Consider the following 27,515-nt stretch of genomic DNA (forward strand, 5'->3'; position numbering starts at 1 on the left):
GTATTTAAACTCAGTTTGTCTTGTATTTAAAGCAGAACCTACTGCTACTGGCAGACCACAGACAGACACAGCTGGAAAAGTCTATAGTCAGCTCTACCTTTAAAAAAACTAAAATAGTTGGAGTCTAAAAGATACACAGGTACAGAGTTTGCCTCCTTCCATTTCAACAGCAGGAGAACCAGATAAGGGAATATGAAATGTAAGATCAAACGAGCAGTAGAACAGGCATGAGTAAGCACTTACATCTTTTGCCAGCTTTAAAACCAGTGGCTACATTTCTCCCACCGCTCAGACTCTCCTCCCCTTACCTGAACTTGCTCACAAACTGGCGCTGCGATGCAGGAACTTGTCAACAGTGGGCTGGAACAGCGGTTTCTATTCTCAAAGCCTGCAATTTCTTCACTGAAAATCCACAAGGAGAACTCTGGAATCAACTAAGCATGAAGTTTTAAGAACAAGATGTGCCAATTATACTTTAAGCGCTTAAATAACTTACAGAAGCTGCTCAATGTACATATTTATTCATACCCAATATGCAATTAATTAGATACAAAGCCAGATGTTTCACGCTACTAAGTGTTGCTATTCACAGTGAGGAGTGTACTGAATGCTACTATTTTGAGGCTAGATGAAAATTTTTCAGCTCTCTCTCCATAACCAGATGCAATATAACTAGGGGTGATACAAGTTTCAGTTTCCAGTTAATCCTCAAATTGGTATTTAACAGAAATAATTTAGTCTTCAATGTATGTTCAAGGATGAAGTACTGACACCATCAAGGAATCTCTTTACCTTGCAATTCAGTAAAACGGGTACCACTCTATGACATAGGAAAGCAAACTTCTGTGCAAGCCTAACACCATCATATACACTGTTTAAGAAAAAAAAAAGTAGGGTCAATTAGAACTAGACTGAACTGATTTTATTTCCTTCCATAAAGAATATACACTAATTTAACTGTACACAGAATTTAATTTAACTATAACTATACAAGTTTCAGTTTACTGTCCTGTTCAAGAACTGCTTATATAAAAAAAAAAAAAAATACTGCCAAAATTCTAATGCATACTTTACAATTAAATGCCCCCTTTTTCTTTCTACCCCTAATAACCTCAGACTAGAGCTGCAGTGTTCAGAATAACTTATGTACAGACGAAAGTTCCCTTGCTCTTAAGTGCAGTTTCATTATTGCCCATGTTTTTTCCACTATCACCAAAACCGGACTCAAAAGTAAGTTTTACGGTATTAGCAATGAAAAATATGATGAACCTTTTAAGAACAGAATTCAGAAAAAGATTAACAACAGTTTTTACTACATTAAAATGTCACATCCCTCTAAAAAGTAATACTTATGCATTTCTGTGCATATTATGTTTATTAATCCATAACATTTTACTATAGTATCTGCAAATTTCTTACTTTGAACGCTTGAACAAGTGAGTAGTAACCACTTTTAGCTACACCATCAAAACCCCATCAAGTTCTCTGAGAACTCTTGAGTTCCTGTTTCGAAGTAAAAGGTGTCCAGTGAAGTTCCAACAATTGTCATCATTACACTCAGTCAAACAAGCCAGTCAAAAGAAAAAGACAATTTTCTTTTTTTCCAATATAACCACTCAAACCCTACCGTTCCCCAACTTTCTATTGTTATTGCATTTAAACCTCCAAGATTCCTTATCCCGACTAAACAAAGGTGCCCATTTAGCTGTTTCCTCTCCTGTTTTACCCAGTTGCTGTCCAGGCACACGGAAAACTCCCCACCACACTGCCAGGTCTCCGGATCCACCATTCCAGTTAGTGGAAGTCTAGGTCACTCAAAATCGGAATTACAGTCACCAATTCTGTTTGGGTAAACCACCTCATGTGGCACTATCTAATTTCATCATAAATCATTGCAATTGAATGCAAAGTAAAGGAAACTTGAGTTTATTTAGCTTCCAATTTCTGGGAGGTCAAGAGGAACTAGGATTGCTCTGGACAACAAAAGAAAATAGACTGTGCTTACAGATCATTTTCTGCCATATTCTTTCTTTAGGACCACTGTTTTATTGTTGCCCTTTCTATTACACGGGATGTACATATTATCAGGTGTTAATAAAAGGTCAGTGCCTGTACAATACATTCTACAACTGAGCACCACTTTCCGTAACTGAACAGGCAAAGAAATTACACTGAACATCAGCATCTGGCAGTATTTCTCCAAAAAAAGTGACTAAAATGGGTTTAAATTGATTAACACTATTAAATCACATCTAATATTTGATACTACATGATTTCATTACAGCTATACGATACAATTATACAAAATGTGTTAACATCAAAGAATACAACCAAAATTAAGATAGCAAACAAAACCTATATAACTTTTTTTTTCTTTACAGGAAAATACTTTTGAAGTATGCATGTAACTGCCCATTCTTTTAAAGAAAATCTACCGCAAGCAAGTTATCAACCTCCAGAAAAATCACACATAGCATTACTACGCATATCCCCAAAAAGTGTACAATATGCACACTTGGAATACAAAATTAAAAAAATTGTAAGCAACAGGTGAGCTTCATATTTATAAGAATGTGAAAAGAAGTCCAATTTTAGCACTGTTGTATAAAGAATTGTCTTTTTTGATGCAAGTTCATGAACAGACCCCCTCCAGTTGGGGCCACACTTTACAAAACACCGTGTTCTTGAAACGGGATTACAGAGCAAGGTAGAGCATCTTAGCAATGTCACCTTAAAGTTTTTTTTGTTGGTTTTTTTTTGCTTTTTATTTACTACTTATCAAAACACGTCCTTTAGGTTTGTAGGGTTCTTTTTTTAAAATTCTTTCCTAGAAACAATATACAAAGGGGAGGCGTATTTATTTTCAATTCATACTCCTGTTAAGATGCTTTGAGTTCAAGAACTTTCTCTTGCAACTTTCACTGGTTGTTTTTGGCCTTAGCGTGTGTTAAGATGTGAGATTTCAGGTTAGTTGATTGCGCAAACTTCTTATTGCAGCCGTCAAATGGGCAAACATAGGGCCTGTCGCCAGTATGAATTCGCACATGTGTGCGTAAATTGAAGTCCAGTGAAAAACGCTTTCCACATCCTTCAAATGTACACTGTTGAAAGGAAAAGACAGACTCCATTAGCTAACAAAATAGCACTCATTTCTGTCATTGATTAAAACAATATTCTTCTTTGAATCACTAGACTGAGCAAACATGAAGCTAAAACGCTAAAGGCTGTTATAGGTGAAGTTGTGGACATCACTTGTAAACTGCATGAAAAATAAAATGAATACTTCGGGTTGTTTTACCACAGTAGTATATCTATTTTCAAAGAGGGAAATAACTTCCAGGTTGCAAGCAAATGCCTTCACTAAAACCACCTTTCTCTACATCTAAACCAGTATTTCGCTACGCTGTACTAGAAAACAGAAAAAATGTTTCAGGTCAGAATTTCTCCCTTTCGGTGACAATTCACTCATTTTACCAGTTTTACTTTTAAGATGGGGTTGGAATACAAGTGGCAGAACGTTTAGCAGTAAATACTTATATTTACAACACAGCAGATCCAGCATACACATCTAAGTGAATGCCCAAGGACTGCAAATCAAGTTCCTGAAAGAATTTATTTAAAAAAAAAATCTACAGAGAATACCCATCTTAACCGTGTACTGGAGAACACTGGAGCTCAAGACTATGAATACCTGTAAAGAAGACTAATAAGGAGTATCATAGGAAGTAGGCAGGGGGCCTCTGGTGGCAGAAGCTCACATAACTTGACATGAACAGAAAGAGATTCAGTGACTACCACCATGAAAACTGATTAATACCCATTACTCAAAATTAGTACCATGAGTCAACTGAGCAAACAGCCCTGAGTCTCAGTGTCCACAAGTGCTAAGTTGAAAAGATGATGAGGAGAAAGAGACATTTTCCTCATTCAGTAGTAACTGCAGACTTCGTTTTTAAAGTGAATAACTTTACATCGTATTTTGGGAAGCATCTCCCATGTACACACAATTGCCAATTTCTAACAAAAGCCCAAAGAAATAGTTAAACAATAGCCTAAATAGCTTAAGGGGACTTCCAATTTTTAAGGTGATCACTCAGTGCCTCATCCGATTTTAGAAAAAGACATAGTATCCCCGAAGCCATATGGAAACTAGGTTAGAGTTACAGCCTACACAAGTTTATCAAATAAATTGTGGTACATATGTCTGGAAGTTACCAATACCTGAAAGGGTTTCTCTCCAGTATGAACTAGCTGATGTCGCTTTAGTTTTGAGCTCTCCACGAAAGCCTTGCCACATTCTGCACATACGTGTACTCGAGGGCCATGAGTGTGCAGGTGCTTCCTCATGGCGGAGTTGTCCCTGAACATCTTTGTGCAGCCCTTAAAAAGAACAGTGAAACTCAATTAGTAGATAAGCTAGTTCTGATAAAGAAGGTTTTATCTGCTACAGTACAAGCATTTAAAACGATTTTATATCCCAAATACTTTCTTAAAAGTTGGCCCTGAAAAGGGGAGCCCTTATATTTATTTAGAAAAAAAAAAAAAACACAAACAAAAGAACCAATACTAAGAAAACCATTCATTTGAAAAGCTGACAAAAAAAAAAAAAAAAAGAACACTCCAAAAAACACAATCCCAAACGAAGACCCCTCAAACCCTCTCCTCACTTAGTATTATGAATAACAGGACAGTATTGTGGAGAAGATGCGGCTCTGATAGAAGCAAATGAATAAACCAAACAAAAGCACTTACAGTTTCAGCGGAAAAAACCAAACCAAAACAAAAGACAGAATGATAATTCATGGATACATATGGTATATTCTTCAGTGTACTACATTCTGAATACTACGATGTATGATATATCATCTAACATACCACAGATTAATAGTACCAATTTTTATGTGCACCACTCCATTTCCCAACATACTGTCCTCTTCCTTCTCATTCCTGAGAAGAAACGGAGCAAAAGGGTTTCCAGCATGTAACAGCTTACAGAGACTACCTTGTCCAAACTGGCAGCAGCTGATTGATCGCTACCACCTTGAGATATAAAGAGATTGCCACTGCTTCTACAGTTTAAACCTACAAAGTGATACTAAGTAAACTAGGAGAATCTCTGAGTTAGTGCCAACTCAACCTAAAAGCAAAATACACTCACTTTAACTGAGATACAGCATCGCAAGTCTTAATCTGAGATCCATGCTGCACTGACTCAGGAATACTACTTTGATGCCAAAGTACACTTAAGCCAGCAGAGACCTGGGGCTCTCTTTACCTAATCTTTCTATACCTTTTTTTCTTTTAGTGACAATCAATAGTCATCTATCATATGTTTTATAAATGTCTTCCTCAAGGTTCAAAATCCCTCATGAAATCCTATTAACAGCTGTAAATTATATCTGTACTCCAAGTGATGCTGTTTAAACTTACATAAAACTAGTCTACCAACATCACTGTATTACGAGGCATAAAATTTGACAATAGAACCTAAAGGAACTTTCAATTGCTAATCTTAAATTCCACAGGCTTCCTCTTTGGAAATTATTTTTTTCAAAACTAATAACCACATTTAAATATGCCTCATTTCTTAAAACAGGAGGAAATACCACTTTCAGAAAGAATTCTCTCTTCAGGCACTAGAATTTCTTTGGCTGATTTAAGAGCGTTGTGGTACCATTCACTGCACACAACAGAACTGGGTGGGGCAAAGCAGCACCAAAATAAACATATCAACTTTTTCTTTGCATTTATTTCAAAGCCCTTGCTTGCCTCTGAGACAAGCAGTTACATCTGCAATATTTTTGCTTTCTAAACTGAAGTCATAAATGCACAAAGCCTAGGAACACTAGAAGAGAGAAAATGGAAGGACAGAATAGTCTTTTTTTCCCCTGTTCAGATGAAGTTGAGGCTATGAAAAAGTAAATCAAAGAAATGAAGGCAGCATTCCTTGGTATCGTAAGGAGTAACTGTTCCTGTATCTCCACATACTATACTACAATAAAAACATGTAGAACATGAAGAACTGGAAATCAATAAAAGCACAGAGGAATGAATCCAGCAAATTCCTTAGACTACGGCTGTCAGAAAGAAGCCTTCTACTCATGTACTATTAGCCATCTGCCCTGATTATTTGCTTAGGCTCACACTCATCTAGACCAGAAGCCAGCAAGATTGCATTTGTCTTTTTTCATTACAGACTAAGTCAGGTAAGAGAAGCTCTACAAAAGCTGGATAATGCAGTAAAGCCAGATGCTACCAGTCTAGGTGACTGGCAACATTTATTCAAGACAGAGGCTTCCCCACTACTAGTGGATCAGAATCATATCTCCAAGATGCCTCTCTCTCTTTCAAGATGATGCATCTTCCAGCTCTGTGGAATGTAATTCAGTCTTCCAATAATGCTGACTTTGGCATCTGCACCATAAATTGCTGATTCCTGATCTAGACTCCAAATCTGTCATAGTTTCCAAGCAGAGGATATATAGATCTTAGGAACGTACTTTGAACAGCTCTCAGAACATTCTTTCAAGTATGTATTCTTGGGTGGCAGGAAATCACAACAGTAAAACCAGCATGTTAGGGACTGTGCATCATGGTTACCAGAAGATTAGGGATGCACTAACCTTAAGACAAGGAAGGGGAATAATATATTATTCAATGAAAGGTTTTTAAGGAAGCCTCTAAAGAATAATAACTAAAATACAGTTAACTGAGTGTAGTCTATTAACAGTAAGATATTTTAGTTATTCATTCTGAAGAGAAAACATCAAGACAAAATTCTGGTCTACAAATTACTAGTCAGAAGCTGAGCACTTCACTTACTTTGTGAGGACAAGCTATCGTTCGTGGAGCATCATCTTCTTTAATTTTTCTTGGTTTCATTCTTAAAGATAAAAAAACAAAAACCAACACATTAGTAGAAAAATATTAGTGGACAGCTCTTCTCCCCTACCATAAGGCGCACACGTATTCACTAATATTACGTGCATCAGTAGTACTCACTTTAATATTTTCAAAACCTTCATAATAACATTAACAGTATAATTTGGCATTTGGAAAGTTCAGCTTTTCCAGAAGGACCTATCAAATACAGAATACAATATTTAGTACTACCTTCCTAATCCTTTGAATATGTGGAAATAGAGGGATTTTCTTCTGACTTATACTAACTGTAATTAGGAGGTTCTGTTTGAAAACTCAATTTTTGCTGTGCCAGTACTCATGTGGCCTATTTATCTTTACTTCCTCTCCATCCCTACACCAGGACATGACGGACAGAATAGCCTCAATCATTCTTCAGTATTTTCACCACACAAGACTTCAGAAGAAAACTCTACAGAACCAGGAAAGGCAGGCAAGTTGTGGAATCTCCACAGTCAGCGTAGGCATCAGTTATAACCACAGAAATTGCACTTATTTTTACTTTAATCTATGTACACACGGATTCCACTCTTGGCAACTGATAAGCAATCATCTATTTACTCTTTGTCACTGATAGGGATCTTCACTACTACTTTATGGGCACAATTAGTCTTCATTGACTAGATAAGGAGCCCAGCAAACTATTGCTTGCATGTGTTAGATGTTTCAAAGCAGTAAGACTCCCTGTAGAAAACAGTGCTAGAAAAGCCCTGTTGTAACAACCACCTGTCTGAATGGCAGAGAAGAGTCAGTTCTGTGGATGTTATTCCCGGGAAATGCACTGCACTTTTACCAATCTTTATTTCTCAAATCTGTAGTGCTGTCTTAAAAAAAAAAAAAAAAAAAAAAAATCAAAAAGAAATGGCTTATCTCCACCTTACGGTGAAGGTAGGTAGGTGTAAATCATGGAATCATAGAATGGTTAGAGTTGGAAGGGACCTCAAAGATCATCAACTTCCAACCCCCCTGCCATGGGTAGGGACACTTCCACTAGAGCAGGTTGCTCAAAGCCCCATCCACCCTGGCCTTAAATGCTTCCAGGGATGGGACATCCACAACTTCCCACCCTCACAGTAAAGAATTTCTTCCTAATATCTAATCTAAATCTCCCCTCTTCCAATTTAAAACCATTACCCCTTGTCCTGTAAATGCCCCTCATACAGCTGGAAATTCACTTAAGTAATGAGTTTTTGTGCATTGTAAGACTTTACTGTAGAAGGGGAGTTAGTCTGTTTATGCGAGTTCCTGGATGACTTTTCCTAATAATACAGATAGTTTTGTATGGTGAGGTAGCTACAGATCATACCTGTAAGTCAAACAAAAGGTTTTCTGGTGTACTCTCTAGCCTCAATGAAACAGATGTAAGTGGCTTCAATTTAACAAAAGAATTAGAATTGTAAGAATCACTATTCCTAACATTAAGACGGAGAGGAGTTTCTTGCTATCCAAGACAGTTTTAATCCCTATGAGTTGTTCAGTTCCTGGAAACAGATACGGAAGCACAGGGTTGGGTGAAGAGATTTCCAAGCACTGCATACACATACTTTTTTATGTGCATTTTTAGTAACTGATCTGAGAGCAGCTAAACAGCAACTTCTTAATATTCAAACAATTCCCAAGAATTGTAGGGAAAATAAGCTAAAATTCAACCACATAAACATTTGTTTCTTTGCAGGCAGGGTCCAGTCACCTTCAGTACTGTCACATGCCTAAGTGTATGGCTGAAATTTGCGGTTTCACCTGCCTCTTTCATGTGGACAGACGAGAGAGGACAGCAACGGAAGGCTTTGTGAGGCTGAATTAAGGCAAGAGCAGTGAAAAACCTCCCTGAGAAGTCCTGAAGACCGGATCCAGGAAAACCTCCTTAAGAACTAACAGTGGAGTCATACGTGATGGAAGAAGTCTCCTATGGCTCCTATCATTTGTCACTTCAACAATCTGACTCCTCTCAGTATTGCAGATGTAACACATTTCAAGTGATCACGTAGGGACTAAAGCACTTGACAGCCACTCCAGACACAACATTAAAACCCAAGGATTTAGAGGCTGCATCTGTTCTTTTCTTTGAGTGGACACTTAGGAAACTCCTGCTGGCTCAGCATCTCCAGACTACACTGAACATATATACAGTGCTAACTGAAGAACACTGCAGTCTCCTGCACGGTTAAAAATACAAATGTGACAAAAATATGGAAGCTGGAGAGTATCATATTCAACAATTCTCTCATTTACAGACACTAACAGCTCCTAGAAGATGGGTGTGAGGTACTTGTATTGACAAAGCTCCTCTCACACCATCGCCAGCAGCATACCTGAACAGTTCATCAATTTAAGGGCGGGAACATCCTGAACACAGCAAACTGCATCTGTTCCCGTAGACCAGCCTCTTTATTATCTTAATCTTCCTGATCACTTTTTTTTTTCCCCAAGGTTACAGAACAACAACTTACATGACCGCATTGATTAGATTGCATTTATATAATCCAACTGGAATACAGAATGATTGTGCTGTGTTTAGTTTACACAGCCTCTTTGAGTAATGTATTAAATACTGTCCTGGTTTGAGACAAATACCTAAATCCAAACCAGTGATTGGGATTAACTGACTGACTACACTCCCCAGTGAGGTTCTAGACTGACAGTGCTACAGGTACTGAGGCTACAGGAAAACACACATACACGCACACTCTTTCTTACAGTACCTCTACAGAAAGCTTTCAACTACCCTTTGCATGGGATTCTCCTTATTTTGTCTCTATGGCTTTTACAAAAGGAAAAGGCACAGAAATGAGCATGTGTTATGTGAAAATGGATGCACAGAAGAATACTTTATGTTCTCTCACGCCCTGTCTTGTTAGTGCCGTGGTTTAATGCCATTAGAGGAGAAACACGCTTAGGGGACAAAGCTGGTGCCAAAATCACCTCCTTTACTTCTAACTCTATCAACTTGTTAAATGTTGGCTGAGTCATTCTCCCAGCCCGAAAAAACAGAGCAAAAAACTCATAGGCCCAAGATCTGTGTCTGTGGCATCATCAGAATGAGTAAAATTACTATTGTTCTAAAGTCTTAGTTGACCACCTGCAAAGAGAGAGACTAGACAGAAAGGGAATGACTAACAAGTGATGTGGTAAATAGCTTTAGTGGGCAGCGCTCGCTTTCTCTCTCCCCCCACTCCACTTGGTTTAAGACCTCACCGATCACTGTGTTAAATCCTACTCGTAACTCTTGTATATTGCCTCTGGTATTAAGTGAATCTTTAAGAAAGAAATGCTGCACCAGTGTCATCTGTAAAGGCTGCTGAAGTAGAGTGAGAGGGAAAATACCCTGGGCAGTGTAGTCAGGAAGCTTGAGGAACCAACTGCAGCTGCACGGGATGGTCAGACATGGGACAGACTGGAGCTTCAACATACACCTTACATTTTTCAGTTCAGTGTCTACGCAGGCATGTAACATTATGAGCGTCCATTCTGCAACAAGCTGAGTTAGTTTAGCTAATAAAGAGGCAGATTTTTTCTTTATTTCCCCTGGAAATACGAGAAGGGGGCAACTTAAGCTTAAAATGCAGAACAAGACTGTGTATAAGCACAGGGTTCCACAGAATAGTCAAGCTATTCAAGAAAACAGAAGGAGGCATCTCAACAGGAAGAGGCAGCACACAGTGTCCAGGTTATGTCTCAGTGCCACAGGCAACAAGAAGCTGCTGGGCCCTTCATACAGTTGGATTAAAGGTGTGAGGACACGTACACCACAGGCACAGCCACGCCAGATCATTTTGTCTAAAATGCCATCTTGCTCACGAGGCTGTGGAATCCATATGGGCAATCACTCAAAGAAGAATTTAAAGACTTACATATTCAAATGTATTAGAAAAAAAGATTTTGGTCTTACTTTAAAATTAACTTTCTGCAAAAGAAGACCAGACTAGAACCTGGGCTGTTGATCTTAATTACACTGTTGCAGGTAGCTCTTGCTGGTGGTTAGAGTTTTGGCTCCCACCCAGTAGAGCATCTCTACCAGCTTCATCCAAGTTTTCTTAGCCTGAAACATTAATCAAAAACAGATCTCTAACACATACCAGTATTTAAAACAACTACAGACACATATGTTAATACCTGGGTGGAACTTTCGAAATGGTTGCCTTTGCAGAAAGTCAATTTACACGGCAAGACCAGAATTTTCATTTCTGCAGCGAGTTTAGATGGTCCAGACCTAGCAGTAGCAACTGCAGACTAGCCAATTGCAAAAAATTTAGCGAGTGTACCTTTTGGATCAAGGCACTGGGACACTGCCATCAAAGGCCAAGTCTGTTAACTTGTTCTGGGGGAGTGGAGGGACAGCAGAGGGAGGAGGAAGGTGTGCAATCCAACAGCTTCTCTTACCCACACATAAAGAAGACCAAGTGAAATCACAGGTAGCAAACCACTCAGTTCCTCAAAATAAAGAAAGCAACTCTGTCACTGCGCAATATCAGAAAGGTAACAGCTAACTACCTCCTTTCATCTACCCAGCTGAAGTGAAAGAACTGTATCTTGACAGAATCAATCCCCACCCCAAACCTCTGTCAATCTCTGCAACCTATTATTGTCTTGTAAATACATCCAATTTTAAAAGTTAGCCACAGAAACAGTGTTAAGGAATAAAGGAAATCCGTAATTAAAAGCAAAATTCAGTATAGAATTTCCTCTTTGTTCTGTCATCTTCCTTTTACACCTCTGTTAAACTTCTGTGTTATCACATCTTTTCTTCCCCCTCTTTAAGCAAATCTAACCTAAACAGCCTTACTCTCTCTCGGGCAACTCCTCTGACACATCCTGAGGGTCTCTGATGACCAGCAGTGATATTCACCTGGGCTGATGACCACATCCCTAAGAACAGTTAGAAGAGGAGGAAATTATTCTTTATCAGCAGCGTCACTGCCACTTCTGATCTGTTTCCTCCCCCTGCCACTCTCCTTGTACTTCTGCTGAGGCAGAAATAACATGAATGTCATGGCCCTACGCTGCTGCAATAATTCCTTTGTGCTGAAGACTCCTGAAACTGGCCAGACTGGCTTTTGGATAAATAGACAAAAGGGGAGTGGCACAGGGTGTCCTAGGAATCTATCTACAACCAAAGAGCCCACAGCTATTTTCTTACCATGCTCTGGTCACAGTTAGGTAGGAAGTGCCACAAAAAGTTTTCTTTCACTCCAAGATTCTGGCAAAAAATAATTACTAGTTTTGTTCCAGTTATGAAGACTATCATAAGTGTAAACAGACAGGGTGACCTTTGCAGTGTGGTACAGAGCAAGAGATTTCCCCTCCCCCAGAAGACCACTTTGGGTAAAGCAATTGTCAATTTACTGCCCTTTTAAGCTTCTCTGTAACAAGAATAAAACCAGTACAAAAGTGTGCACCTTACAAAGAGGCCTAAGTCATAAATCTAGGTGACCAGAATGCTTTGTCGCTTCTAAGAAGGGTGTTCAATTCCAAACTTTACTGCAGTTTCCTCTCCTTTGTTTTCTATCCATTTTGGAAAGCAGATGGAAAGTGTGGGCAGTGCTCACAAGTACTCTCCTTCAGAAAAGGTACTAAGAAGAGCAGAAGATAAAGCCATGGAGTTTTTACCACTAGGACCCATTACTGTGCCGATTTCCCAGCTATGGCATATTCCCCTCTTATTTCTTAGTTTTACTGATGTCTCTTTTCTGTTGTCTTTAGCCAGTTCAGTCATGTACCTATCTGGAGGGTAGGAGGGAGGAAGAGGGCAACCAGGGATATGCTTTTTAGTGGCTCTGTTTGAGGGAATGTGCCATATGCACCAACTAGAAAAATTCCTGCTGCTTCCCTGAGCTCTTATTACCAAGCAGTTATGGTTTCTTCATAGCTAACTACAGAATTACTTGTCATCAATTTAGACTTGGTTGAAATATTTTATTTCACTTGAAGGGACTTCCAGTGTCCCAGTCAAAGGTATCAAAGGAGAAAGAGGTAATTTATTAGATTTTTTTTTTTTTTCCGAATAGATCATTCACAACTCATGTTCCACATTCCGATATGATTGCCTAAGAGAAATCCACAATTTTTTTCCTTTTTTTTATTGCATTTTTAAAGCATACTAAAGAAAATGCATGAGACCTACAATAGAAGAAAATAATTTGTAGAAAGGCGATCAATTGCCCAACCAGGTATAATTTATGGTCATTCGTCTATGCGTTACCAAACACATCTTAATGTTCTGACACAGCTTGTTTATTCACAGTGTTTTCAATAGTTTTAGAATGTATAAAAGCATTTCCAGGAAAAGCTGTAAGAATTCCAGTTTAAGGATCCGGATTCCTTCTACGTGACTCAATGACAAATGCACTAAAAAAAGCGTCAAAAGACAATGGTATCACAAGAGACAGTGTAACTGCTCACTCTGTTACTGCCACCTAGCTGCTGAGCAGCACCGCTGTCCCCCTGCAGATGTTCAATTCCTACAGTTTTAATTTTTTTTATGTATTTTTTTAAAGTGCTGAAGAGCTACTGAGGACTTCAAGCACTGAGACCACCCTTGCCTTACCTCTCACTAACTAGACCATGATCAGAACTCCAAAACCTTGCCTGGAATTTATTACCACTAGAATTCAAGCTTTTTCTGTTTAAACGTCAGAATTTTGTTCCTAAGAATCAATGCAAATGTCTTTAGTCAATTTATCCTTAATCAAAATAAGCTGCGTGGTTATAAACAGTGAATCTAGTCTGGTTTTGAGCTAATTTCTACAGATGTATAGTGAGATTCTTCCAACTACCTTAATGAAAACAGGAAAGCAACACAGAAGAACTTGCTCTCAACTGCACAGAATACACTTGGCATACAATTTTACTACCCAGTTCACGTGGACTGTGCATAATTCTTTTTTCAAGTCATCAAAATACAAAATTGTTATTCAAAACGTTACTCAGCACGTGAAACAATAAGTTTAAAAGTAACAGTTTCAACTTCATGTTCTGCTCAAAGTTTTCAGAATACAGCTGAGAATTTCAAAATTTTGAATAGTAAAGCAACCAGCAATGCTTGAAACCTTCACAGAACTTTACACTAAATAAACACATTCTTTTAGCATGAACAACTGTGTTCCTGGGACCTTCAAACCCAATTCCAGTACATGTAAACTCAGTTTTTACTTCCAGGTTGCCACGCAAGGTTTCTAGCCATACTGCACACAGCTATCTAAATCAACAAGACAACTGATCAGTATAAAAATAGGTTTGTAGATACCAATGCTCGAATTCATGTTACTAGCTAAAAGTCCCTTCAACATGATTCACTGCAAGAGGACCAAGACCTTAACAAGCAATATTCAAAGTTTAATACACCCATATTCTTCAGCCTTAGCTATATGTAAGATCTAACATACATTTCAGTCATACATAACATTTCTTTTTTCCTAAGGCACAAGTAAAGAAGTTAGACAGTCATCGATTCTGACCAAGAAATCAAAAAAAACTCTCCTAAAACAGAAGATGCTTTAAATTTTCACATATCTACTATTAAGCTATCAGAACAATTCTTCATAGGTTTTGGGCAACTTGGGGATATTGCTAAAGGTGATGTCCCCCCAAGTTGCTTACTCTACCACCATATATTTGTTTTCTGACTGAAGTGGATTACATTTTATCTGCTGTACAGAAATAGGTTAACAGAAAAGAGACTATACACATCGAACTCAATCTTTCCATCATCTGCATTCTAGCGCAAATTCTAGCTCTAGAACTTACTAGAACTTACTAGAACATTCTACCGTGAATAAAAAAAAAGTGGTAATTTTCAATTACTGCCAGCTGCCACTGTTTTCGCAATAGAAAACTAACTAAAATGCAAAGGTCCAGTACATTTTACAATATTAAGAAGTATGCAGACTGATCTGATAGAAGCAAACTGGTCATTTCAAAAAGCCCGAATCCTGGCAATCGTTTCAAGTACTCAAACCAATCTGGAGAAAAATATTCAGTATCTGCACAGAGAATACCCTCTGAAAAACTATTTAAACTTCCTAACAAAAGATATCTATTCACTACTTAAACATTTAATAGAAGCAAAGGTTTCAGCGTGTTTTAAAATAACTGAGAATACCATTCTAAGCACACGATGAGCAGAAATGTCTAAGTAACGTTTTAGAATACTATGTACACTCAGAGTATCACTTAAACATTTGCTTTCACAAAAAATTGTATTAACCTTTCAGCAGGTCTCAGTGAAATCACAATCATTTTGTCAACAAAAGTAAACCAAGTAACAATAGTATCAATAGCTAGAACCACACACCACTTTATATAAAACCCTGTTTTCAGTTCTTCATGATGTGCTTTTATACATTTCCAGATCAGATAGCCTGAAGTGGGGAGCAAGCCCTGCAAAACTATCTTCCTAGGAGCCTTCAAAATCCATAGTTCAATGGCTTTACTGAAAACAAGTGTGGGATGAGGCTGTGCTGGCAATCCTCCGGCACAAACACACTGAAGAGTAAAAGGAAAACCTTGTAAAAAGTATCAGGATCAAAAAGGTGAAACAAGAGTAGATGTATATCCTGGACACCAAGAAGCCAGACCAGAACATGTGTCTCAACAGTCCCTGCCATCTAGCAACTGGCTGAAAATCCCAGTGGTATAGAAAAGTGCATACTATTCCCTCTGCTAGCTGACCCGCTAAGTAAGAGTAACAACATCTGACCATCCACCTGCTCTAAGTGTCAGAATTGCGCACCAGAACTCTGAAGAACAGCCAGCTGGTAACAGAAAAAATATGAAAATTATGAAAATGAGTGTAGCTTCATAAATACGTTTTGCTTTCAACATGAGAAAAACTGATTATAGCAGCTGCAGGAAGCTAACAGTTGTGCTCAAATATTTGGAGACACCAGCACTAATGCTGCCCATGCACTGAGTGGAGGCATATTCTTTTGGTAATTACAAGCACACACACAAAGAAGGGGACCAAGAAAATGCTCCAAAAGGCACCCTCATGTCACAGCTTCCAGGTGTCCAAGCAGACTTCTCTGGTGACCTCACATTTGCCCTCTGGTGGCCACCAGCCGTCCTGCGGTCTCGGCAGCAGAGCCAGGGGCTCTGCGGAGGGAAGGAGGGGGGGGAAGAGACACACGACACCGAGTGCTCCTCCGTACAACACAGCTTCCGTCACTTCGCCTCTATTTGAAAGTAAAAGTCACCTTGTAACTCGGGTCAGCGTATTGATATGTAAACGAGCTCCAATTCTGACTCACTAGAGAAAAACCCAGGCGGTGTAGTTACTAGTTGTGAAACTGCAATTATCAGCGGCACTTGAAAGTGCAAGACACGACTCCATTAAAAAGAAGTTTAAGACCTACAGCTTAAGAAGTAAGAAGCAGGGGAAAAAGAACAGTAAGTGGCTTTGCAAACTGAATACTGTAGTCTAGCTTTCTTGTACTGAACAACCTGAAAGCAGCATTTCGCTTATCAGATCCTTTGGTGCTGAAGAATCTAAGGCTACTCACACGAAAGATATGTTCTGTCATGTCAAAGCTGCAGTCTATCAACGCATTTAGGTCCCGTCTTACCCAACCAGAACTAAATAACAGAAGTCATTGAAGGAGTCACTGCTGAATATAAACTTCAGTTACTTTACCACAGTATCAGCTACTCTGGTCTGAATTAAGACTCTTTTTTTAGAAGATGATTAAATGGAACAATAAGCCATATTAAATCTACCGTTTATTTTTTCTAACAGTTTCATAACTAAACCAGTGAAGAGAAAAAGATTTTAGTTTAAAAATCCTTTCTTCCTACTTACCTAGCAAATTCAGCCAGTTGTTTGGGGTCTGAGAGGTCAATGCCAGGTATTCCACCAGGAGGAAGTTTCTTCCCTGTCATGTACTCTGAGTAATCTGGAGGAGAATTCTCTCCAATGATCTGCTCTTCCACCACTGTTTCATGGTCAATATCTTTTTTATCATCTGAAATACACAAAATACTGAATTCAATACATACTGAAGATCAAAATGGTATATAAGTTACTAGGCTGCATCTCAGTACAAATTCACTATTGCTATATACACTGCACTTCCAGCTTTCCACACTAATTGTAAAGAGCAAAAAGACATCCATACAGTTACAGCATGAAAAACACAGAACACACTGGGTGAGGAAAAAAAAGCAGAAGTTGCATATCTACTCAAAAACAAATAAGGAACCAAGTGGAATAATCCTATGAATGCTGGCTGCATTTGAAAGATAAAGCACTTTTCCTGAAACAACACCTAAATATTTAATTGCCTTAACTTCTTCAAGACTAACCTCCACCATACCCACTTTGGATCTCACCAGCAGTCAGTAACCAAGCAAGTCTATCAGAGGAGTGGCAGATACTTACCCTAAGACTATTTATCTCTACTGCAGAGTCTTCAGACTTCCTCAACCTCCAACAGAAGTGTCACGGAGGAACAAGAAAATTAAAAATAACTGCTAATGGGCTTCAGCACCCGCTCATAAAAGTTTTTCAACACTTCTACACAGGTTTGCACAAAAGCAAAAAACCTAAACAGTGTGTCTCCCTCCCAAGCAGTTCTTTCCTTCCATGGCAGAGGCCAGCCTAAGCTCTTTCCCACTCTACTATGTAAACAGCAGATAGGGATCATTCAGAGCTTTGATCTGCACGCCAGTTAAGACACTATTTTATCTACTCTAGAGCTCCTCCTATGGATTTGTGCTCAAGGACTGTGGTGAAATCAGGTGGAAGACCTGCTGTTGCTGTCTACTCAAATTCAGACTTAGAATATGCCAAGACACAATGTTTTCTCTCTCCTCTTGCTATTTTGTAACAGAGACTAAAGGGACACAAAGACGACAGAGAACAGAGACATCCACCTATATTCTTCAGGGCAGTGCTCACACCAGCACCAATCTTGTTTTCCACCCTCAAATACACCTATGATAACAGACATATCTATGGCTGTAATTACACAGCTAAATAAACTTGCCACTGCGCTACTTTTCCTACCCTGTGCACGGGGAGCAGATTCTGCAAATCACTTTGTACACAAAGGGCTTGCAAAGTCAAAGTATTTACAAAAATATCAGGAAGTTTTATGTCACAGGTGGCATTTAAGGAACAGAAATACAAGGTGATATGACAGAAATAGTATTTCCCCAACTTAAACAAAGAAAAAAACCCCCAAACCATAAGGCATAAAATAAATGAGGCCACGTTTTCCTCTCTTTTGATTTGGTTTTTGTTTGTTTTTGGGTTTTTTTGTTTTTCTTTTTTTTTTTTTTTTTAATTTCTAAACAGGAAATAGTATTGTTCATTACTCAGTAACTTCAGTTAGGAAAGAAAGGACAAGCCATATGCAGATAAAAGAAATATACTAAGGACAAATTTATATTCAGTTTGTAATGCCTGCCTTTAATGTTTGCCACTGAGCTATTTCTAGAAATGTTACTGCTGGTTTGGGGTTTAATCTGATCTACCAGATCAAATAGCAGTTCATGTATATGTTCCATGGTGAAAGAGGAAAATAGACTCCAACACTGCAAAGACAGGAGTGTTAATAACAAAACACTGTCTGCAGCATTAAACTGGCAATAAACTACAAAAGTTACTATTTGGACATTTTTTTTGTTCTGATCTAGTCTTCCATTCACCACACTACCATTCAGTCTTTACCAGTGCTTTAAAGAAAGCAACAGAATTTACCTTAAGCAAGGATTATATGGTTAAGTTTCACAGCACCTGCAGGAGTTACAAATTCAAGTCAATAAACCTCCAATTTGGCAACAATTTGTTCTTCCAAAGAGCAAAGCCTGAGCAAAGATATTTAGCAATGCCTACACAGACAGAAAAGACATGGTGAAGTTCAGAAGAGCACAGAACTTCTGCAAAGCTAAAAATCAATGCCTCCTCCACGCTGCAGACTAGAATGAGATCAGCTGCCTTCAGTGTAGCCATTTCAACAGCGGCCCAGAACTTCCAGTTTGACTTTTTGATGACATTCATAACAGAAACAAGTTTTCATTTCCTGCCTCAAATCAGATGCATGAGTCAACCGGGAAATTTTGTATACATTCCATAAACTCTTCTTTCCTTCCCAACCGTAAAGGCCCCCACAATGCTTTCTTGCTATTGCAGGGCCAAACTGAAAATCCCCTTCAGTGCCTTCCCAAATATCAACAGAAGTCAAATCCATAGCTACTCAATTCCACAGGATATTGGAGTAAAACATGAAAAACTATGAACATATTGCTTTAGTACAGTAGAAAATAAGAGAAAGTATCCCTTAATATATTGACAGTTATGGGAAAATTAAAACAAAAAAAAATTAAGAAAATCAGATTTTCCTATACCAAAAAACTATCTCTACAGCAGCACATACCTGCAGTTTTAAAAACTAATTTGCACCAAAACAGACTAAAAAACCAACATACAAAACATTTACCTTGAAGTGTTATGTCAGGCTACCATCCTTCAAGATAGAAGACGTAGTTCACACCAAAAGTCAAATACTTCTACAAAGTAGCAGCAGACTTCAGTAGCTCTTTAGTATCCAGACCATCCTAGATACAGACCACCCAACGACATTATAAACTCATTGCGAAAACAAAAGAAAACTCAAAAAAGCTCCCCCACTTCTTCAGAAGAAATTTGGAAGAACTTATGTCCTCTATGCACAAATTTATCTCAAGTTCGTGATGCCCTACCAACCTGGACTAGGCAGCTCAAAGTCTGGAGGTTAAAGTCCAAGCAAACTTTCACTCAGGCTGACAAAGCGAACCAATATTCTCACTGCAAACAGGGCAAGTTGACTGCTTGATGTTTTCGGCCTTCAAGCAAGTCCTGGTGCCCACTACATCCAATTATTTCCCCTTTTTCCTCTCATGAAGCATCAGAGAATCAAACACACTTCATCCAAAGCAAAGCAAAACAGAGACACAATCCTGAAATTCTGGTGACACTTCTGGAGAAGTACAGTACAAATAAGGCCTGGTAACTCCACGCCGTTTATGCCCATGCCAAGCTAATCTAGATGCCGCCCATGCAAGCTAAATACGGACAGAACCATGGAGCCAGTCAGGAAAAGGAAATTAACTGCCATATACTATCTGACCTGCTTTATTTTGTCCCTTAAAACCACTTGAGAGTACAGCAGACTCAAATAAACGGCATTCTCCTTCAGTGTGTATTTAGCACTGGTTTTATAGATCTAATGCAGCTTTCTGTAAGGAACTTGGAACATGATTTTAGTCGTGTCTTCTGAAAAATATCAACGATATGAATGCATGTTGACTAGTTAACCACTTTATCTTCACAAAAACGTGCACTACCAGTTGCTGCAATAGCTACGTCCAATCTTAATCTTATAGAGCTGTAAAATAGTGATTTGTTAAGATACCACAGATAGCACCCCAACACCCTTCTATACCCATTACATTGGGATAGATACTTAGTCTAAATTGGGTTGTTCTATGTACCTGTTTAGGACATACCTAAACAAATGCTTATGTTCAGTGTCCCTCCATCTGCACTTCTCTCGTGCCCTATAGATGGGCAATACGCATCTTTACCTGGACTCACTTCCGCACTTCGAAGCAAGTACATAAAACATATTTTTTTTTTTTTTAAAGATCAGTAAAAGTTCAATATTTTAGCCTGCCATAACGTTTGACTACCACTTAAAACATACTTCTACTGGTGAAATAACAAAGTTTAAAGCATATCAAGCCCAAGTACTAACTGAAGTAGGAAGAAGCTAGATTACTGGTGGGATAAAACTAGTAACTGCGGATTCTGTGTAACAGATCAATGACAAAGTATGGCTGAATCTGTTTCGCAAGACTCGAAGACTTCATTTCATGCATTTCTAAACAGTATCTAGCTCCAGCTGACATCTCTGAAAATGCCCAGCTTTATAAGATGACTGCCTTAACTCTCAACCCAAGAAGCCCTGTCAGTATTTCTGCCTCAGTTGTTCTTGATTTTAGCCATCTTACTCCACTTCTAGACCCTTATGCCTCCAAGCCATCATCCTCCTCTGTTACAGAGCAGAGAGGACACATTGTTATTCAATCAGTTTCCCCCCCGTGGAAAATAAGGACTGCAAAAGGGAACTCGGAAGGTGCACCTGGTAGCAAAGCACTGAAACCTAATCCTATAGCTTCCTCCCCAAGGTACCAAGGTAAAAGACATCTTGCTTACCAACTAAAAGGATGAACACCATTTAAGTTTCAATTTTCTTTTTACGCTCACACGGTTAAACACATTTGTTTTTAGGAACAGCTGAAATGCAATTGTGCGATAAAGGATGTATTTGGCAACTGTGCAGTACCAAGGCACTGTGGTAACAGCTTGGTTATTGCTACCACATTGCAATCTCCTCAGGCAAATTAGTTCATTGGTCATGTTTGGAAGCAAAGAACCATAATTAGCTTGTTAAATAATACAGTTATTTAGCAGACACTTCTGAATGTTAAAATTCCATTTGCACAGTATGTCATTTTTTAACCTAATCGGCTGCTAGGTTACTTTCCCTCTGATGTGCCTTGCACACAGATGAAGAACGAGTTCTTCTTTCCCCCTGTCACCCAGCTCTTATTTCACACTACTGAGACATGAACTGACAAAACCACTGCAGATATCCATAGTCATCATCTGACTTCAACACTTGTGAGACGCTGTGCCGAAACACTATGACCTTCTGAATCACCAGCGTACAAGTGACGTGGACCTTGCAGGGAAGGATCCAACCACAAGTTAGAGGATTCTAGTCTGGAGGTGGGCAAAGAGGCAATTTAAGCACGTTCACGTATTTCACTTTCAAAACTGAAAAGATATTTAAAACAGCTGCAGGAAAATATCTACCTTATCCTGTAAAGTTCACTGGCAAAAAAGCCAGGGCAGACTCAATGTTTATGAATACCAGACGCCTATACGCTTGCCTTAATCAGAATCAGAAATAGATTATCATCTTAGTATTTTAAAGGAACCTGACAATAATTTTCTGCCTCCAGTATGAAAATTTTTCATGTAAGAAGATCATTACCTATCTTTCATCACAAAGAATTTTGGCCACCCTTGATACAGGCCCACAACTGAACTAAACGACTTGTCTATCATTTATACTATGTAAGACAACTGGTCAGACAGCAGATGATTATTTTTCTCACCCCTGCAATCTGATAGTCAAATGAGAACCTCCTATTTTTTAATACATTATTTTTTAAGGGGTTTTGAAGAATGTTCTAGAAACCCAACACCGAACCCCCTGAGTTTCCAAACATGGGTCCACATCACAGGCTCCCTAGATTATCAAGAATCACATTCAAAACATGCATGTAACTTCTGCATCTTTGTCTTTCCCATCTAGGGATAGGACACTTGAGCAGTTTAACGTTTGTGGGCAATGTTTAGTTTGGTTGTGCTATTTCAGCCCAAAAACCTGCAGACTATCTATAACAAGAATAATTTAAGCCAACACCTATTTCAGGTTTGAAAGCTTGACAGAGTCAAGAGTCATCACCTAGAAGCAGATGCAGTTACACTAACACCTTTCTCCCCCTCAAAATTAAGCCCCAGCTGCTTGAAATTCCAGCATTTGGCGGAGCCCACATTTCAGCGCCACCTTCCCAAATGCTGCTGCATCTAAGAATCAGATTTGCAAGTGCAATCCGATAAAGTGATTTCTAATGATCCTTCCTCTCTCCCATCACTATTGCGTATCCAACCTGGACTCAGTAACTAAATAGGATGATTCAAGTTGAATCTAGCAAAGGCACAAATAAATTCCACTTCATAAAAACAATTTTCCTAGTGCAAATTGGGGTGTCTCACTTGGAAAGCACCATTAACTATATACAATTTTTTAAATCCCTTACAGGATACCCCAATGAAAATAATGAGGACAGGTATTAGCATATAGGTAACACACTACAGAACATGATAAATACACCTCTTCAATCCTTTCAGAAAATAGAATGCCTTTGTTCAGTTTCTACTTTCACACATGAAGACAGACAAATAATTCCATTCTGAGGATCTGGAAAGCTAATCTGAACTAGAACAAAGCATTCCTGTTTCAAACCAAACACTTTAATTAAAGTCATCATGGGTCATAAGTTTGATATCACCATAGATACCAAGGTGATAAGAGAAGTTATGGTAAGTCTAAACCGTTGCCAACAACAGTACTGCAACTTCTAAGTAACCTCGTAACAAGACAAGGATTGAGCAGTCTCCTTTAGTCACATTGCTATATATTCCAGAGGTTTTCTTCACATTTCAAAAGGTGCTACCAGACTCGTTATTTATCGACAAAAATTTATGATTGGCTAAATTTGGTACCACCCGTGTACAAGCTAATATGCAGCACTAGAAAACAGTAACAAGTAATTAATTCACATTGTCTTCCCACACTGTGGTGAGCAAAGTGCCCTTGTTCCCAATTCAAATAGCCGAGAACAGCAATATAGGGCTCATTGTTTTATCCTGATGCATGGCCTTATTTACTATTCATCTTTTGATAACCTTTTTGCTAAGCATTTAAAGCAAACAGTCAATTACATCAGTGTGCAAGCAAGTCTTTAATTATGTCAAAATACAGCGGCAAAACTACTATCTTTGTTCAAAATAAAGTATGCCCAATTCTGCAGGGAAACTTCAGTACAACTGCCCTTTCGCAAGCCAGTAGTTTGTTCTGTTAATTTTGGGGGTTTTTTGGCTCCTCCACTCCCCCAGCCCCCCCAGTTTTGCTTCTTTTGGCATTTTTCTGGCAACCATTCCCCCTCTAAAGTTGCAGAAAATAGACAATGAAGCCTCAGCATTTGACCACTTCAGACCACTTCTATAACATTCAATAAGCTGTGTAAGAGGCACAGAAGCCTATCCAGTACGCTCAGTAAAACTTCACACCACTCTTAACCAAGCAGGTTATAATCAAAGGCTGTTTGAAGCTGGGGGGTGCGCGGGGGTATGTGTGCACACGTGCACCCAGGGAGGGGAGGCCAAATTTTAATACTTTTATTTTGCCTATTTATTTTGCAATTTTGCTTTTGGGGGGCTTTTTTTTTTTTGGCATTAGAAGTAAGTCAGAATAGGTATTCTGCATCATGGATATAATTGAGTTGAATGTAGCAATGCAATTCAATCTCCAGTAAATTACAAGTGGGTATCATTCCCACTGAGCTTGCACGGTCACGCTCATAAAGAACAAAACCACTGAAATCAATAGGGCTACCCTGATGTAAAAGTTGTGTACGCGGGAAGAGAATCGAGTGTATTGATTATACACATGCTTCACTCCAGTTGAGTAATAATCAGCATGCAGAAGCTCTAAGGAAGCATCCTATCAGGCACTCCGAATTTCAGAGTGCAAGCGCATGCTAGAAATTGTCAATTGATCTCAGTGAGATCCTGTATCCTGCCAGCTCATGAGTCACACAGCCACTTGCATTCAGCTATCTTAGGTAGCTTCCACAAACCAGAAGACTATAGTAGTTTCTGTCATCTTTTTTCTCTCTTGCATGGTCAATTCTAAGAAAGAAAACCCCAACCCACCAAGTGGATTTATTCAGGTTTCATACAATGATACCCAGAAGCACACAGAACCCCGTTCTACTAAACGGCATTCGGGAAACTCTTAAATGAAAGTTCTTTTCTGTTCATCAAGAACTTTGATCAGACTCATCGGGCTATCAACCAACTACATACCAGAGGTGTCATATACTCTGTCAAACTCGCTAAGTAATTGCCTGTATTTAAAAAGGGAGTAAAAAATTGGCATCACCATTCTTCCCATCTTTCCAGCCAAGGGAATTCAGCCATCCAATACACTTCTTCAACACGGCCCTTTTTAACAACTACTGGTCGTTCAGAAACATCACAGAGAGCAAACATCTTAAACTACCTCAGAAGCTTTGAAAGTATATCTATCTTTACTAAACTCTTTAAAAAAAAAAAATAATTAAAAAAAACCACGAGCATAAAAATGATGATATGCAAGACAGATTACCATCCTACTATTCAAAGACCATACACCAATTTCAGTATTACATGAACTCATACTATTTGACTGCTTTTTTCCACATTTACATAACCTTAGCACAGAACTTTGACGACAGAGCCTAGCTGCCAGCAACACATTTTTTGTTTAAAAAAAAGAAATAAAATTAAACTAAAAATCCAATGTGCCACAAGTAACGCTTTTTTGCTGACTAAACAGATTCTTCCTTCCTGTATTTTAAGGGGAAGGATCAGAAAATCGTGGCAGATAAAATAAGTGGGAAGGGCAGACACGTCAGGTTTGTTCCAAGCTCCGCAGATACTAGAACACCTTCACAAGATTTTATTCCCTTCAAAAGACACTCCCACAAAAAAAAAAAAAAAAAAAAAAAAAAAGAGCCAACTCCTCAGAAAACCATATACAGTCTCACGCAAGCCGGACTCCTGAGCCTACTTAAAGCGTTAGGCCTTGCCGAAGAAAAGCAGAACGCTCTCCGAGCGCCAACCAGGGATGGCTCCTGTCCTCCCGCGGCCTCCCCGGGACGGGTCTGGGCTGTCAGATCCCAGCTCCCGACAAGGGCATTTCCCAAGGGCCGGTTGTTTGTGGCCGCCCCCTCCGAGGCCGGCGAGAGGAGCCCCCGCAGGGGCCAAGAGGTGCTTCCCCCCCCTTCTTCCCCCGGCTTCGGGCGGGGAGGACCCACCCACACCCCGCCTGGCTACCGCGGCGGGCCGATGCCGCCGGCCCCGGGGCCCACCGGGCGAGCTGTAAAACGGTATTTCGGGGAGATGGCCGTCCCCGGGCCGGGGAGAGCGGGCGGCGCTGGGGCGGGCGGTTCTCCCCCTCCCCCGACCTAACGGTCGGGGCCCGGAGCACACGCCTCATCCGGGGCCGCCGCCCGCCTTCGGCGTTAAAACGCGGCCCAAAAGGGGGCCGGGGCGGGAGGGCGAGGAACGGCCGACAGGGAGCCGGCAAGGCAGCAGCGGCCGGGGAGGGAAACGGGGGAGAAGGAGGACAGAGGGCGGCGGGGGGCGGCGGCCCGGGGAGGGAGGGAGAGAGGGAAGGGAAGGGCGAGGGGCAGGCGTGGAACGAGCGGCGGGGAGCGGCGGCAGCGGCGGGGCGGGGACCGGGGGGGAGAAGCGAGGAGGCTGGTTTCGCCCCGCACCCTGCGCCCGCCCGCACACCCCGCCTCCCCCTGCTGCAGAAACTACGCCATTGCGGCCTAGTCCGGCAGCCAGCGGCGCGCTGCCGCCCTCCCTCTCGCACTCCCCTCCGCCGCCATCTTGGCGGCCGCCGCCATCTTTCCTTCCCCCCGCCGGAGCCGGGCAGGAGCAGCGGCGGCAGCAGCGCAGACCCCGCCATCTTTTCGGGGGAGCCGCCATACTTGCCCTGGCGATGAACATGGCGGCGCCCATCACACACATCAAAACATGGCCTCCCTTCAAAACAAAACTGTCCGAACCGTGCTGGGCAGCCGCCGGCAGGGCCTGGGGCCCGGGGAGGGAGGGGTCCGGCCGCGCACTTACCCGAGGCCCACATGGTGACCGAGAACTCCCCCTCCAGGGTCTTGATCTGCACCTGCTTCTGCTCCCATTTCCTGCCGCCGCCGCCCTCGGCCCCGCCGCCGCCTCCCCCGCTCAGGTAACTCTTCTTGCTGCTCTTCTTGCCGCTGCCGCCCTTCTTTACACGGCCTCCTCCGCCGGCCGAGGAGGAGCCGCCGCCTCCGCTCTTGCTGCCGGCGGCGGCCACTGTGACCAGGGTCTGCTCGATGTACTCGTCCTCCCCGGCGGGGGCCGGCACCGGGATGAGGATCTGGTCCTCGAAGCCGTCGTCGGCCCGCAATCCGTCCGAGTCGTCTCCCCCGACCACCTCCTCGCGGGTCTGCACCAGGATCACCTCCTGGTGGTGGTGGTGCAGATGGAGCTGTCCCCCGCCGCCGCCGGCCGCGCCGCCGCCCGCCCCGCTCGGGTCCCCGTCCGAGACTAACGGCTGCAGGGCGATCATGGGCTGGTGGTGGTGGTAGTGATGGGGCGGGTGGTGCGGGCCGCACTCCTCACAGCACTCGTCCTCGTCCTCCTCTTCCTCGTCCTCCTCGCCGCCCACCACGGTGGTCTCGATAGTCTCCACCGGGATGGTCTCCACCTCGATCTCGTGCAGCTCCACGATCTCGGCCGGCATCTCCGAGCCGTCCGTGGCGATGTACAGGGTGTCTCCCGAGGCCATGGCGGGGTGAGGCGGGGGGAGAGCTCCTCCGCGGGCGGCGAGGGGGCTCCGGTCCGCTCCCCTCGGCGGATGGTGGGGCTCGGGCTCCTCTCGCTTCTCCTCCTCCTCCCCCTTCCACACAAACACCAGCTCCTCGCAGCCAGCGAGAGGGAGGGAGGGAGGCAGCCAGCCGCCAAATCCCGGCTACGCTCCCTCGCGAGACTTCCGCTGCTGCCGCCGAGACGGACCCCAGCCCCGGGAGGCCGCTGCCGCCGGGATCCGCCCCCCGCCGCCGCCAAGCGGCCAATCGCACCGCCCGCCGCGCCCTACGCCTCACCCAGTAGCTTACGGAGGCGCGCCGTAGGCTTGGTTACCGATCTCCGCCACAGGCCGGAGCGAGCCGCC

The 27,515-nt window shown here is 41.4% G+C and overlaps 1 protein-coding gene across 1 annotated transcript; it reads right to left on the bottom strand.

The window, feature by feature from the left end:
* Positions 1–897: 897 nt before the first annotated feature.
* On the bottom strand, positions 898–27,515 carry YY1 (YY1 transcription factor). The gene is made up of 5 exons (XM_074148587.1): positions 26,435–27,515; positions 16,715–16,877; positions 6,823–6,883; positions 4,222–4,380; positions 898–3,101 (listed from the first exon to the last, which is right to left on the bottom strand). Exons 1-5 carry the CDS (start codon positions 27,129–27,131, stop codon positions 2,919–2,921), a joined length of 1,263 nt encoding a protein of 420 aa, XP_074004688.1. The 5' UTR covers positions 27,132–27,515; the 3' UTR covers positions 898–2,918.

Source organism: Numenius arquata, chromosome 6 (assembly GCF_964106895.1).
Source record: "Numenius arquata chromosome 6, bNumArq3.hap1.1, whole genome shotgun sequence".
NCBI classification, from domain to species: domain Eukaryota; kingdom Metazoa; phylum Chordata; class Aves; order Charadriiformes; family Scolopacidae; genus Numenius; species Numenius arquata.

What these genes read in the sequence shown, in the direction of transcription:
- YY1 (XM_074148587.1), bottom strand. Translation starts at nt 27,131, where the DNA reads ATGGCCTCGGGAGACACCCTGTACATCGCCACGGACGGCTCGGAGATG. An exon ending in CGATAGCTTGTCCTCACAAA is followed by an intron (nt 4,381 to 6,822) that starts GTAAGTGAAGTG and finishes GTTCTTTTTAAG; the next exon opens with GGCTGCACAAAGATGTTCAG. An exon ending in CTGGAGAGAAACCCTTTCAG is followed by an intron (nt 3,102 to 4,221) that starts GTATTGGTAACT and finishes TCCTTTCAACAG; the next exon opens with TGTACATTTGAAGGATGTGG.